At 42.5% G+C, this 16,369-nt stretch overlaps 1 protein-coding gene across 1 annotated transcript; it reads right to left on the bottom strand.

Moving 5' to 3' along the window:
• Positions 1 to 687: 687 nt before the first annotated feature.
• LOC124461529 lies at positions 688 to 12,410 on the bottom strand. Its single transcript, XM_047013036.1, has 2 exons — positions 12,312 to 12,410; positions 688 to 1,630 (listed from the first exon to the last, which is right to left on the bottom strand). The coding sequence occupies exon 2, from the start codon at positions 1,594 to 1,596 to the stop codon at positions 730 to 732; it is 867 nt and encodes a 288-aa protein (XP_046868992.1). The 5' UTR covers positions 1,597 to 1,630; positions 12,312 to 12,410; the 3' UTR covers positions 688 to 729.
• Positions 12,411 to 16,369: the final 3,959 nt, after the last annotated feature.

The raw sequence follows: 16,369 nt of genomic DNA, 5'->3' as shown, positions 1-16,369 counted from the left end.
TCATTGGATTCGCATCAGTTTGTTAAACGTGTGGAAACTCTGAAAAATGCATATAACTGGGACGTCAAAAAGGTAATTTTTGCAGTTCAACAAAAGATGCAAGGTGCAGCTCGTTACTGGGTGGATGCAACGGATGAAATATTTCAAACATGGCCAGAATTTGTTTCGAAATTTCTATACGACTTCCCATGTATCAGCAACGCAGCTGATGTTCATTTAAAAATGCTAAAAACCAAACGGGAAACAACGGAATCACCACAAGATTATTTTTATAAAATGCTAGCTATTGGTAAAAAGGGTGAGTTAGCTGATTCAGCAATTGTAACACATATTATAAACGGCATCAACGATTACGATCTTAAGAGAAAGGTATCTAACCATTATACCTAATGTTTATGTAGGGGGGTCGAACTTCCTTCTGGTTGATGGCAGCTAGGTGAACTTTTCTTTTTCCCTTTTTCCTCCCAGTAAATTCGTAGACACGCAGAACGTATTTTCACTTCACTTGATGTATTCAGGTATAAACTTCAACTAACTCTAGCTTAGCTTAAGAGCAGGGCACCAAGCCCCGCTTGGAGCGGAGTGTGGGGAGTTCTTTCGTGGGGAGAGCGATGGGCACCATCGGGAGAGCGGCGCGAGGTGAAAGCTTCCGCCTCCTTTAACCCTTGTGTTGCCCGGTTGGGCATAAACATGCTCCCCCCCCTTGCAGGAGTGCAAGACCCAGGCAGTTTAATGGCACGCTCCGGACAGGGTCCAGCCAAAAACTGTGCGCATCGCAATCGGCCGCCCGCCAACCCCAGGTAGACTCCCTTCTAGCATGACCTCCGTGATCACATCCGCGCCCAGGACCAGAGACACTGACGACGGTCGGTAGAACGTCTCATCCGCCAGGACGATGCCCTCAAACTTTTTGGCGATCTGTGGGTCCACCGGAGCGCTTGGAGTGCGGCAGCACAAGCCATCGACCACCTTCAGGATCGCCTCCAATCGCCATCCTTCACTGATTGGGGACCGGATCACTGCTGCCACCGCTTTCTCTGCCCCTATATTGACGGCTGTCAACTTGAAGGCCGTGGCCAATGACGTCGCCATCGACGATACCGCAGAACAAGGGTCCACCAGGGCCTTCACGTCGAAGGTTTTTCCCTCCGTCTCAATACGCACCATCGCCGTGGGCATCAGATGCGGATTGCGGTGCTGCAGCAGTGTGGTCAAGGTCAGTTTCGGATCGGAGGCTGGCGTTGGCGCGACCCTTCGTCTGGAGGACTCGGGGGTGACTCGGCGTACGACGGAGCTTGGAGTGCGTCGACGTGGCTGTTCATGGAAGTGAAGCAGCGTGTGGTGATCCTCCTCACAGATTCGGCACTTATCACCGCTTAAGCAGCTTCCTCCGGAATGTTGGTGGGCCAGGCAATTGGCGCAGTACTTATTCGCCAGCAATGCCCTCATCCTCTTCTCCACGTTCAGCCGCAGGAAGCGACGGCATCGCTTCAGAGGATGGATTCCGCGACAGACTCGGCAACGGAAGGACTCAGTTCCTCGCGAACATCTGCGCTCCTCTTTCGATGCCTGTACTGAACGCGGTCTCGGAGCCATGGAAACGGGATCTAGGTTGACGAATATCAGGAAGCTGCCGGGACAAATAATGAAGAAAGCGGATTAATGTAGGACGATAGAACACATATTACTACTGGCAGCTCGGCCCTTCTTACTTGGGAGGAAGGACCAAGTGCTGGACGCTACTGTAGTTTTACGTAATGGGTTTGAATTCTTTCTTCTGGAGGAAGAAAGATCAACTTTGCGACGGGACGCTTCACAATACCGCGAGCGGTAAGCAGTTCGACGACGCGGACATTGCCGTCACTGCCAGGGTGTGTCTGGTGGATTCGCCCGAGACGCCATTCATTAAATGGAAGATTGTCGTCTTTGAGTACCACCAGATCGCCCACTTCAAGATTTTTAGAAGGGAATCGCCACTTATTGCGCTTATGTAGCTCCTTCAGATACTCGTCTTTCCATCGGGTGCAGAAATGCTGACTCACGGCCTTCAGACGCTGCCACCGGTTAATGATAGACGGTACCTGATCCTTGATTTCAGGTTCCGTCACGGATAGCAATGGACCGCCAACTAGGAAGTGGCCTGGGGTCAAAGCTAAAGAGTCGGTGGGGTCTTCAGACATAGGAGAAATCGGCCGCGAGTTCAAACACGCCTCTACCTTAGCCAGCAGCGTAGAGAACTCTTCAAAAGTATACCTTTGGTTGGAAGTGGCCTTGTAGAACAGAGTTTTAAAACTCTTAACTCCAGCCTCCCACAACCCTCCCATGTGTGGTGCCCCGGGAGGGATGAAATGCCAGGACAGATTCTGATGGCTGTAGTGGGATAATATTTTCTGCTGGGTAGAACTTAGGAAATCTTTTTCAAGCACTCTGGATGCACCTACGAAGTTTTTTCCGTTGTCGGACTGCACTTGCTGGGGACACCCTCGCCTCGATACAAAGCGAGCGAATGCTGCCAGAAATGCTTCGGTACTGAAATCCGAAGTTGCCTCAAGGTGAATGGCTTTGGTGGAAAAGCAAACAAAGACACACACATATCCCTTTGATATGCGGCAAGCGCGGCCGGTGAAACTCTTGATGTCGAAAGGACCTGCGAAATCTATCCCGGTGGTCGTGAAAGGTCGTGCGAAAGTAGTTCGCTGGGCCGGAAGGGTGCCCATTAGCTGTGATTGCAGCCTTCTTTTATAAATCACACAGACTTTGCATGAATTGACCACCGATTTTACTAGATTCCGCAGTCTTGGAATCCAGTATCTCTGTCGGATGAGACGGACTACCAGTTGGCTGCCCCCATGGAGAGAGATCTGATGCGTGAAAAGCACCAACAGCCGGGACAACGGACTTACTACTGGCAACAGAATGGGGTTACGCTCATCGTAACTAAGGGCCGCTGCTTGTTGCACGCGCCCACATGCTCGGATCACACCTGATGCGTCAATGAAAGGATTCAAATTGAGAATGGTGCTAGACATGGGCAGAGATTTCTTCTGCTGTAGACACCGATGTTCCGTCGGAAAGTAATCACGCTGAGTGACTCGGATCAACGCCTGGAGTACTTGATTGATCTCGCTAGAGGTCACCTCCCCGGAGTAATCGTTTGGAAGTTTACGACACCTTCTGCCGAAACGGATCACATATGCTATCACTCGTAAGGCACGTGCCAGATTGGAAAAACGAGATAATATCTCGTTGGCTGGCTTAGCGATCGCGACGTGGACCTTCACTACCCGCTTCTCCAAGGCAGTGTCTAGTGGGAGTGGTGTCGCTCGCTGCCAGGACTCTTGTGGTTCCCGTAGCCATGGTGGCTCCTTGTGTACCAATTCCTGCGCACTCAGGCCGCGGCTAGGGAGATCTGCTGGGTTGTCCTCTGAACGAACGTGATTCCATGGGGCGTCATTTGTTGCCGTCACAATCTTTGCTACCCGATTGGCGACAAACGTTGTCCATGTGCAGGGTGGCTTATTTAACCACGACAGTACGACGGTGGAATCTGACCAATAAAAAGCCTCCGCATTATCAACTGGAAGTTGCGGAAGAACTGCAGCTGCCAGTTCCGCTAAAAGTGTAGCTCCGCATAATTCAAGGCGGGGCAATGAAACCGTTTTAACCGGGGCGACTCTAGATTTCGCTGCAAGAAGGCAGCATGATATGCCTTGGTCATTGCTAACGCGCACGTAAATTGCGGCACCATAAGCCCGCTGTGACGCATCGCAAAAACAATGGAATTGGATGTCGGAATTTGGGTCATGAAGAACCCATCGTGGAATTCGGATCTGGTCAAGGAAGGAGTAGCTCTTTGTAAAATCCTGCCACCTGTGATGGAGTTCACTGGGCAATTGATCATCCCACCCTAGCTCTTGTAACCAGAGCTCTTGCATAAACACCTTGGCTTGAATCACAAAGGGAGCCAGCCAGCCAGCGGGATCGAATAACTTGGCGATCTGCCCGAGGACTTCTCGCTTAGTATAAGCTGACTTGACATCTTGGGGTGAGATGACAAAATAAAACTCATCCGTAGTCGCTTTCCATCGGATTCCCAGTGTTTTCGCTGTGCTGGCCTCTTCGATGTCGAGGAAATCAGCATTCAGTAAATGACTCTTTGGAATACAACTGAGCACGCTCTTCACATTCGATGTCCATTTGCGCAAGGGAAAGCCAGCTGAACCAAGAGCGTCTTGAAGTTCATTGACCATTGCGATTGCCGTTGTTTCATTATGAGCCCCTGCCAGGACATCATCGACATACATATAGGACTTGATAATATCGCTAGCCAAAGGAAATTTGGATTGTACATCACTTGCGAGTTGCTAAAGTACTCGGATGGCTAAGAACGGAGCACAGTTAATGCCAAACGTGACGGTATTCAGCTCGTAATCACCAAGTTGCCCCTCTTTATTTCGGAACAGGATCCTCTGAAATGGCGTATGGATTGGATCGACCATAATTTGGCGGTACATTTTTGTGATGTCGGCATTGAAAACTACTCGGAAAAAACGCCACTTGAGAATCTGAGTAGTGAGATCGGACTGAAGTACCGGACCAGGGTAAAGTATGTCGTTGAGACTTACTCCGTTGGTGGACTTGCTAGAGGCGTTAAAAACTACCCGTACCTTTGTTGTGGTGCTGTCGGGCTTGAAAACCGCATGGTGTGGCAAATAAAAATTGTTATTAGTGCCGTCAAATGGAACCTGACGCATGTGGCCCAAGTCCAAATATTCTTGGATGACGGCGTCATACTCAGTTTTTGCCGGAATATTTTTAAGGAGTCGGCTTTCGTTTTTTAGGAACTGAGCCAATGCCCCTGGTCTGGAATGACCAAGGTTGATGTTGGTTGGATCTCGAAACGGAAGTGAGACCGTATATCTCCCCGAAACATCTCTTCTTGTGGTCTTCTGGAAATTGACCTCGCAAACAGAGTCAGAATCTTCTACCGGTTTGCCCGGTAGATCCTCCACCTCCCAAAACCTTGTGAGAAGAGTTTCAAGTCCCTCCTCTCTGCTAACTGCGACCCTCGTGGTGAACGCGGCACATGAACTGACGGGGACCCCTTGCAACGGGCCTGAAATGACCCAACCGAATCTCGTCTCTTGAGCCATTAAAGATCCGCACACTTCGGTCTGGATGCCGGAAAGAGTCACCGCTGGTATTACATCAATGCCAAGGAGTAGATCGATCTTTGCCTTTAATCTGAAGGAGGGGTCGGCTAGAGGAATATTGGGCATTCCTTCCAGTGTGGCTTGGGCTATCGTACATGACGGCAAATCATCAGCAACTTGGGACAAGACAAACGCTTCTATCTCGATCTGGACTGGAGGTCCATGCGATGACCGAATGCTTATGTGACAGACCTTCAAGGTTCTATTGACCTTTCCGTTAATGCCTGTCACTTCGGCCCTGACAGTTTGGAATGGTAACTTCATGAGTCGGAACATTCTTTCGGATATGAAATTGGCTTCAGAACCCGGGTCTAATAGCGCCCGTGAAGCATAAGTAGTGCCCTTGTGCCAAAAGTCCACGATCGCTGTACCTAGCAACTTATCTCGTGAGGACCTTGCCTCAGAGGTAAAGTAAGTCCGGACAATATTGTGCGAACTGGGCTGAGCTGGGACCGACGTTGGATTATTCTCCGGTCGGGCGTCCTTGTGCAAGAGCGTATTGTGACGCCCCTTGCACGTGAAGCAATTGTGCTGACTCGGACAATCTTTTACTTGATGTCCTCTTGCGAAACAGTTCAGACAAAGGGACTTTTTCTTTATGTATGCCACCCTCTCTGGCACCGTCATCTGAAGGAAGCGGGGACATCGACGCACCGGGTGATTCTCCTTCATACAGAGATCACAGGATTTTGGTTTGGTGGTCACCTTGGCTTCAAATGTATTAGCCTTTCGGGTGGCTGGAATCGGATTTCGTGGAGGTTTCGATGTGGGAACCGAAATAGCCATTGCAGTTGTATTTTCCACCGCTTCGAGCGTACGGAACCGCTCAGTGAGGAAATCGTCCATCATTTGCCACTCTGGAATGGCAGTCTTGTCTCCCAGAGATTGCTCCCATAATGAAAGGGTATTCTTTGGCAATTTGATGGAACAGAAAAATACGAACATGCCTCCCCAAGTGGTTACTGGCAGGCCACAGTGCTCAAAAGCGCGAATGGATGCCTGCAGAGCATTCTGATGATCCTGTAACGCTTTTCCGGACTCATGGGAAATTTGAGGCAGTTCAAGAAGTGCTCGGAATTGGCTGTTCACGATAAGTCGCTTATTTTCGAAACGCTGTTTAAGTGCATTCCATGCCGTTTCAAAACCATCATTTGTAAGCGGGAATTTTGCTACAATGAGGTTGGCTTCACCCCTCGTTTTCGCTAGGAGATGGTACAGCTTTTCAACAGGGGAAATTCGCGAATCGCTTATGTAGATGGCTGTAAACAAGTCACGGAACGTGGGCCATTTTAAATAATCTCCCGTAAAGACTTCTGTGTCAATGGGTGGCAATCGACAGCCTCGTTCTGCTGGTGCAGAGGTAGGCGCATGACGGTTCGGAGGAGTCGGAGCAGACCCTTCATGGATAAGCTCGTTTAATCGAGCCGTGCATCGCTCGTAAACTTGATAGCATTTGTCATATTTAGCTTGGATGGCTAAATCTTCAGAGTTATCGTCTTTACCATCTATGAGTGCCTCGCATTTCTCATATTCCTGCTCGACCTTCTCCCACAACGCTTGAACTCGATCACGACGGACTTGGAGCGTAAATACGCTGACCTCGGACAGTGACGTGACGTGGGTGTCGACTTCAAACTGACTTAGTTTATCGCAAATGGAACCAAACTTCTTCAAAGCCATGGTGGAAGCAGCTAAAACCCTTTTGGTCTCGGACCGAGTGACTCTTGGGGCGGTTACCAAAATCTGTGGAAGTGGTACCAATGATTTGACCTCTTTTTGGCTTGCTCGTCGTGGCTCTGACGTGGCTTGCTGAAAGGTCGTGCTCGATGGTGCGGACTTGAGAGTTAGTGGACTAGAGAGGGTCTGAAATGCACGGGAAGGAGGAGTAGTAGGGCTGGTACTCCTCTGGCGCTGACCTGGAGCAGCAATTGAGGATTTGCTCGGGGCTGCAGTGTTCTCAGCTGCTTTCTCGTCTTTTGACGGGCTCGTGCTCATAACCCCAGAGAGTGGCGGTTATAAAGTGTTGAGCTGGCTTGGCACGGCTTGAAAATTAGCCAAAAAGACGAACTGGAACGTTTGGGAAAAACTGGAACACTACCAAACCACTTGAAGAACGGCTTTGAAACGCCTTGAAATAGATTGAAAAACCAGAAAACGAGCTGGTACGTTTGGAATGACTTGGAACCATAGCTCGCAAATAACTGTTAACCGTTTCACACTGTCGCGAAATAAGTGTTCTTCACTGAGACTTTGAGCAAAAGGTCTGAGAGCAACCGATTGGATTGTTCGTAAATAAATTTTGCTCGCGCTCAGTCGAAGAGCACTTTTTTCTGTTCTCTTTTGCTCTGCTCATTCCGAGACCGTTTGCTTCTGAACGACGATTCAAAAGTCTTTTGCGCATGTATGTGTGTATGTCAAGTTTCGTGGGTTTTATGCGTCAATTTGCTTTGTGAGTTTCGATTGAGCACAGTGATTTTAACAAAATGGGACGTGAAACTAATAAAAAAGTGCATCAATTTTTTCAATTTGATGCAGTAAGCAAAAAATCAGTGTGTAAAATATGCGACGTGAAGCTGGCATTCATACTACAAATTTGAAACGCCACTTGACAACTAAACATTATGAAATATTTAGAGAGTGCGACAGTGAAGAAGACACCAAAATAAAAGTTGTGAAGAAAAAAAAAATAACATATGAAACAAGTGAAGAAACAGTTGTGAATTCACTTATTAAAATTGTGACAACTGATGGAAAGCCGTTTGTATTCTTGGACAGCGAGGGATTTAGGGAAATTGTTGATCCCATTTATAATGCCCTTGGTATGAACCCAATCACATCGAGGAACATTATGAGCTTCGTGTCCGTAAGAGAACAGGCCATCAAAGACGGCATAAGGGCTTTAGTCAATGGAAAACTGTTGTCGCTAAAAATCGACGTGGCAACTAGAATGGACAAAGCAATTCTAGGTATAAATCTGCAAATTATTCACACAAATGTAAATAAGTCGGAGATTGTTGTCAAGACGTTGGGCATGATCCAGCTCACTTATTCACACACTGGGGTCTACATTAGAGACAAAATTTTAGAAATTCTTGACGATTATGGGATAACTCTGGATCAAATCTTCAGGTAAAAATGTTATTTTAGATAATTTTTAACATGTTTATTACTAAAGAAAATGTATACACACAGTGTTACCTCTGACAATGGGAGAAACATTGTCAAAGCCATAGAAATTCTTAATGACGACACGGAGGAGTCCCTTTTTAAAGATGACACTGAGAGTGAAAAATTTATGGATAAGCTTGATGACCTGAATTTGGCAAATATTCATCTTGTACGATGTGCTGCGCACACTCTTCAACTATGCGTATATGATGTTAACAAGCTGGATGAGATTAGCGAAAAAATTAGTATCTGCCGCAAATTATGCAAAACATTGCGCACTGAAACTTATAGGTAAGAAAAGTTCAAATATAATTTTTTTTTTTTATGTACATGTATAAAATAAATACTATATGTAACTTGTACAGACGTATCTTAATCGAGCACAAAAAAATATACCAACGCTCGACGTTATCACTAGGTGGAATTCTACATACTCAATGGTGAAAAAACTACTCGAACTAAAAGAGTTTGTGGCCACTCAGAGTAGTATTGATAACGATATTGAATGGGACTGGATGGAGAAATATGTCGACGCATTCAAGGACGCATATAATGCGACTTTAAAGCTGCAAGAGGAAAAACTAGTATATAGTGAATTTTTCATTATATGGATGGAATTGAAGTTGCAGTGCGAAAACAGCAAAAATTCGATAAAAAAAAAATTGTTGGCACAAATTAAACTGCGGGAAAGTAAGTTGCTCGAAAACGAAGCATTATTATCTGCTATATACATGGACCCGCGAGTGAACTGTATTTTAACAGATCACCAAAAATGGTTGGCAAAGCAGAACCTAAAAAAAATTGCTTTTCGCCTGTTTGAACTGAAGCACGTAAGAAGGAGTATAATTGAAGTTTAGGTCCTGTGTCCTTTATGTTATAGATGCTTTTAGATACGTGTTCTTAGTTTTAATAAGTAAAATTGTCCTCGTCATACACAAAAACCTGTTTTAAGCCATAATTGCAAACAATAAATTTTAACATAATTTTGCTTCATTATTAAAGGTTGACTCCGATCGAACTGTTGCATCGCAAACAAGTGAGGAGGTTGAACTGCATATGGACATGGAGTGCTCATTCTCATCCATACCAGAAGAAAAGTCACTTTTCTCGGCATTTTTGGATGATGTGCAAACTGTTCCAGAAGCAAAAGAAGAGCCGGTTTCTGACGCGCTTGTCAAGTTATATGCTGAAGTGGAGGACTTCGACAAAATATATCGCCGCTTACCATTAAACCAGGATATATTACATTTTTTTCAAAACGTGAAGCTTAAATCGCCACACTTGAGTGCTCTGGCGCAGGTGGTATTAGCCACTGCAGCTACTCAAGTCTCCGTTGAAAGAGCATTTTCAGCTTTGCACTTTATTTTAAGCGAGCGACGTAGTTCACTAAGTTCCCAAAACATTAATTCATTATTAGTTGTTAAGCTTAATTCAAAATAAAATACTTAAAAAAATAAAACTATTCCTGTTCTAAACAAAAAATTAGTCTGAAATACATACAATTTTTTCAAGAAGATCTAAAGTGAAATTTAATGTTGCAATTTTACACAACGTACCACTGTGCATCGAAAAGAAGACAAATAGTTGAAAAGACCGTTTGCGTTGAGTTTTTCAGTCAGTCGGTCTTTTGGTGAGCCTCACTGTGTGAGCGTGAATCGTTTCACTCTTTACGCGCTGTTCACTCAAAGACCGATAAGCAAATTGCTCAACTGTTAGCGCTCAACCGAAAACCGAATCGAAAACAACCAAAGGGTCTTGCTCAGAGCGAGAGCGAGAAAGTATGATTTTTTTCGGTTGTTCTCGCGAACAGAGCGTAAGGAAAAAAACGGTTAACAGTTATTTGCAAGCTATGCTTGGAACACTGCCAAAAAAACCCTAGGAACGGCTTGGAACACCTTGGAATTCAAATATAACTACAAAGATGCGACTTGGAGCGGGTGGAAACACTTTGGAATTGAAATAGAACCAAAGATAAGACTTGAAACGCTTGGAAACACTTTGTAATTGGAATCTAACTCCAAAGATATGACTTGGAACGTGTGGGAATACTTTGGAATTGCAATATAACTCCAAAGATGTGACTTGGAACGTGTGGGAATACTTTGGAATTGCAATAGAACCAAAGATACGACTTGAAACGCTTGGAAACACTTTGGAATTGGAATCTAACTCCAAAGATACGACTTGGAACACGTGGGAATACTTTGGAATTGAAATATAACTCCAAAAATACGACTTGGAACACGTGGGAATATTTTGGACTTGAAATATAACTCCAAAAATACGACTTGGAACACGTGGGAATACTTTGAAATTGAAATATAACTCCAAAAATACGACTTGGAACACGTGGGAATATTTTGGACTTGAAATATAACTCCAAAAATACGACTTGGAACACGTGGGAATACTTTGAAATTGAAATATAACTCCAAAAATACGACTTGGAACACGTGGGAATATTTTGGACTTGAAATATAACTCCAAAAATACGACTTGGAACACGTGGGAATATTTTGGACTTGAAATATAACTCCAAAAATACGACTTGGAACACGTGGGAATATTTTGGACTTGAAATATAATTCCAAAAATACGACTTGGAACACGTGGGAATACTTTGAAACAAAACGCGGAACACAAATTTTTACCAATTAAATATTATTCGATTTTTTCCTCAACGTGACCCTTCAACATATATACCCCACAAAGTGCCTGCCAACCTAGGGTATACAGCACAGCTACTTTTGGTCGTTTGCTTTGTGCCGGTCTTTGGCACATGAGCTTGCAGCTGTGCTGGTATACTGCAGTTAAGCGGTACTTATGTATGCACGTATGTATGTATGTATGTATATAGGCTGCAAGGGATAGCGGGATTTGTTCGCGGTGATGGAAAAATATATTTGTGTGCGAAAAAATTAGAAGTTTTTGTGGAATATATGTATGTATGGATATGTATATGAGAATCAATATGTAAAATTTTATGTATGGAAAAAAATATGTATATGTATATGGATATGAATATATATATGTAAAATTTTATGTATGGAAAAAATATGTATATATATGTATGTGTATGGATATGTAAAATGTTGGAGTATATATATATGTATTTAAAAATTTCTTTTTTTTTTTTAAATATGAAAATATGGAATGGCGATATGCAGAGGTGTGAATGGATCGGATTTCTTTATATAAATTAATGGTTTTTTTTTTTTTTTTTTTTTAATATGATTTCTTTTGCTGTGTCTAACCGATATGCCCCCAACTTTATAGGGTGTCTGGTCACCAGAAATGTCTAAGTGTGGCTTTTATATGTGAGAGGGTGGTTCACTTTCGTTTTTTTTTTTTTTTAAATCTTTATTATTCGTATTGAAAATTTTCTTCTCTTCGTTGGAACCACTTTTCACTGCGCGCACACTTTTCCCAGGAGTGGACTGTATTTGCACAAAACCTTTATTTTTGGATTTAATGTAGCACTGGATATGTTTGTAATTTTTGTCACATTCACACACTCTGCTTGCATATATATATATTTTATATGTAGGAGATCACTTTTTCCGTAGGTTTGATTCACTGCATACATACATATGTGTTAATATTTTTTTTGAAATTGCGAAAAAATATATATTGGAAATAGGCAAATAAAATATGGCGCCTTATATACTTGGCCTATATATGCCAAAGTGCGAGAAAAAAAAACTTGAAGTGGGCGAACCAATATGGCGCCTTATGTACTGGACACATATATATGTATGAAAATTTGGGGACCAAAATTTTCTCTCCTTTGAGGAGGAAAAATTTGCGCGAAAGTAATTTTTACTTGGATTAGGAGAATCAATGGCAACAATTATATGTATGTGAGTATGGGTACGGATGCTGGAGGCATGTACATGTACTCATATACCTATAATTTGCAAAAAAAATTACTTAGCTTGAAATATGGATGAAATTCCACCGATGCTAGTGGTTCGAGAGGATCTTAGTATCCGGCTCGAAGGACCAAATGTTTATGTAGGGGGGTCGAACTTCCTTCTGGTTGATGGCAGCTAGGTGAACTTTTCTTTTTCCCTTTTTCCTCCCAGTAAATTCGTAGACACGCAGAACGTATTTTCACTTCACTTGATGTATTCAGGTATAAACTTCAACTAACTCTAGCTTAGCTTAAGAGCAGGGCACCAAGCCCCGCTTGGAGCGGAGTGTGGGGAGTTCTTTCGTGGGGAGAGCGATGGGCACCATCGGGAGAGCGGCGCGAGGTGAAAGCTTCCGCCTCCTTTAACCCTTGTGTTGCCCGGTTGGGCATAAACACCTAATGTAACGAACTTTTACAAGGTATACATGCCTATGCGGCTCATAACGATTCAGCAATTGTAACACATATTATAAACGGAATCAACGATTACGATCTTAAGAGAAAGGTATCTAACCATTATACCTAATGTAACGAACTTTTACAAGGTATACATGCCTATGCGGCTCATAACGATTCAGCAATTGTAACACATATTATAAACGGCATCAACGATTACGATCTTAAGAGAAAGGTATCTAACCATTATACCTAATGTAACGAACTTTTACGAGATATACATGCCTATGCGGCTCTTAACGAAATCAAATATAATCCACATAACTTTCAAAATAAACGTGAGTCCAACGGTAATACGCAGAAGTCAAGTCAATCCGTAATAAAACAGACACCCAAAGAAAAGATAGAGCCGTCAATCAAATGCTTTAATTGTCAACAATTGGGACATTATTCGTCAGATTGTCCTGAACCACAGCGTAAACCTCGATGTACTCATTGTAATCGTACTAATCACAACTCTACCAACTGCTCTGAAAAATTTAAAAACGTTTCGAAAGTAAATAAAATTGACTCAAACATCAACTCAGATATTTGTAAATTTATTTCAGTTAACGGAAACGAAACAAACGTATTCGTCGATCCAGGTAGTACACGTACTCTGATTCGAAAATCATTTGCCGAAAACGTAGGCGTTTTGCAACGATGTGCAATAACACTGAATGGATTTGGAGGAGAAAAATTCTTCTGTAACCAAAAACTAAATGCGAAAATCGTTGTCGACAAGATAGGTCACGAAGTCGAAATCCTTGTAGTGGAAAATGACTTAATATCTGAAAACGTTTTATTGCGTAAGGATATTCTTTGTCGGGATGGCAATAAACTAATTATTCACGGAAACAAATGTTTTATCGAAAACATACGCCATATAGAAACGACTCGAAGTCGAGCAGATACCGAAAACGAAGAATTGGAAAAGGCCTTAATAGATAATGCTGCTTGTTTCGCTCAGAAAACCAACGAATTAGGTAAATGCTCAATATCGAAAATGGAAATCACTTTAACATCAAACGTCCTATGTTATACGAAACCATTTGCGCTCAGACCTATTGTTACGAATATCATATCTGAGCTACTGGAAAACGATATAATTCGTCCTTCATCGTAGATAAAAAGAATGGAGAACATCGTCTTTGCGTCGAATATCGTCGCCTTAACAGTATTACGGCCAAATTCCATTTCCTATGCCGAACATGGAAAAGCAATTCGCTCAACTAGCTGGAAACGTCTATTTTACGCAACTTGATCTACGTATGGGATACCATCAAATCGAGATAAGTGAATCATCCAAGCAGTACACGGCGTTTGTTACAGCTGACGGGCATTACGAATACAACAGAATGCCTTTTGGACTCATTAACGCTCCGGCAGTCTTTCAGTCGGTAATGAACCAAATCATAAAACGTATGGAACCATGTGAGGTACTCGCATATTTAGATGACGTAATAATCCCAAGTAAGACCTTTGAATCTGGTATGCAACGAATTAAAAAGTTGTTCTCAATCTTACAAGACAGTGGCTTAACCCTACGATACGACAAATGCAAGTTTCTGCAATCCGAAATTACGTTCTTGGGCCACATAGTCAATAAAGATGGAATAAAACCTGGCGAGTGTAAAGTAAGCGCAATTAAAAATTTTAAAGTACCTACAAACGTAAGAGAAGTAAGAAGATTCATTGGTCTCACAGGTTTCTTCAGAAAATTTATTGAAAATTATTCATTAATATCACGTCCTTTAACAGAACTGCTACGCAAAACGGAGGCGAATACATTTAGTTGGGGAGAAACCCAGCAACATGCATTTATCGAACTAATCGAAAAACTATGTAGCGAACCTGTTCTCACTCTATACGATTTTTCGGCTAACACGAAGTACACACCGATGCTTGTGCTTTAGACATAGCAGGAGTTTTACTGCAGTTACATAATGACAAAGATTGGCGTCCCGTTTGTTATTTTAGTCGACACTGTACCAACGCTGAGAGTAAATACCACAGTTACGCATTGGAAACGCTTGCAGTAGTAGAAACACTCCAAAGGTTCAGAGTCTACCTTTTGGGAAAATCATTCCGTCTGGTGACCGATTGCTCAGCTATTGCCAAGGTTAAATGTTAATACTTCTTCATTTGACTGTACTTCAGGATAAAATCTTCATATATAGCTTTTGCTATTTGTTAGCGCAGATGAGCGGTAGTGTATTGTTCGTATCGTCGCTTAAATGTTTGATGTTGGAGTGCGAGCCGAGAGCGTGGGAGTCGCATGGAGCGGATTCGCCCGCTCCGCCTAGTTAATTTATTTATTTTTCATTTAGTTAAACGAAATATGAAGAATAAATTCTCGAAAATTACCATTCTTTGTCTTATTTTTTATCAAAAATATATGTCAATTAACGGTCCAGTTATACATATATACTTAATTAAATAATCATGAAAACTCTTATGATTTTTCAAGGCGCCCGAGCAGGGAATAGTTAAGTGACTGTGAAAATTAAAACAGTTCAAATAGAATATTAAAGTGGCAGGTTATTCTTTTTTTATTTTTTTTGGTGTTGTTCGTGAAGGGACGGAAGGATCCAATGATCTTACAATTCGTTGGCGGGTGCCAATTTCTTCTTGGTATGGTGAGCGAGTGATTAATTAAAAACGCGCGAGAACTTCGTTTTAATTATTATGCTTTATTCTATATTAACAGGTAGCCCGAAATGTTTCGGATTGAAATGTACAAAAGGTTCGAAATTAAAAATCTGCAGGAAAAAAGAACAGGTGTTCGTATGAATATCTCGTACTGGATTGAATATGGCGCCTCTTATCAGAAATCAAAGTCACGCTCCTCAGGGTGACCATATCTGCCGAGGCTAAAAAAACCCTCCTCAGTCCTCACTCCTCACACCTCACTGCTCTTCGCCGCTCACTGCTGTTCACCCGGTGGCGTGAACAGTTGTTGATACATAAGTAAAAAGAAATAAAAAAAAGTTGATACTTACATTAATACATAAAGTAAATAACGGTCACTATTGTTAGTAAATTTGGTAATAAATCTATTGCCAATTTAATTATTTGAGTGCGTCGCGTCGGATTGCAATTAAAGCCAAATAAACAAATTCCCGGCTCTCCGCCGTTAAATAAATTGTCTTGTCTGGAGCTGCATACCCTTGTTTAATTCGACGAAGTTCTCGATCAAAAAATAAGATAAGGAAAGTTGATTCCAAAACTTTCACTCGTTGCAGAAGACGGACGTGTTTTCTTTTAACTCATTATCGGTTTAGTTAAAATTTCAGAATCCGAATTTGATTTTCATTTCGCGAATTCTTGCATTCGCTTATGTTTAAATATATGTACATAAATTAAAACCTACAACAATACTTGCATCGACTGTGTTGTTGTTTTGCTTATCTCTTTTGCTTTTGTGTCTTTACCGTTGTAGCTAACTCTCACTCTTTTGCGTACGAATTGTTGTTGCATGTGTTCAATTTTACACGCTCTCCCGCTCTTTCCTATTCTTGTTTGATTTGCGCTCTCGTCTTTTGCCTACCCAAAACTCTGTGATACGTTTTTTTTTTTTTTGTGTATTCTTGCTTATTAATTTCTTTAAATGTGAAGGCGTATTCTGCACATGAACCCT

This window comes from Drosophila willistoni, unplaced genomic scaffold, assembly GCF_018902025.1.
Source record: "Drosophila willistoni isolate 14030-0811.24 unplaced genomic scaffold, UCI_dwil_1.1 Seg531, whole genome shotgun sequence".
In the NCBI taxonomy this organism is placed as follows: domain Eukaryota; kingdom Metazoa; phylum Arthropoda; class Insecta; order Diptera; family Drosophilidae; genus Drosophila; species Drosophila willistoni.
Note: the sequence above shows the minus strand (reverse complement) of the source record. Positions and strands in the feature narration are given on the sequence as shown.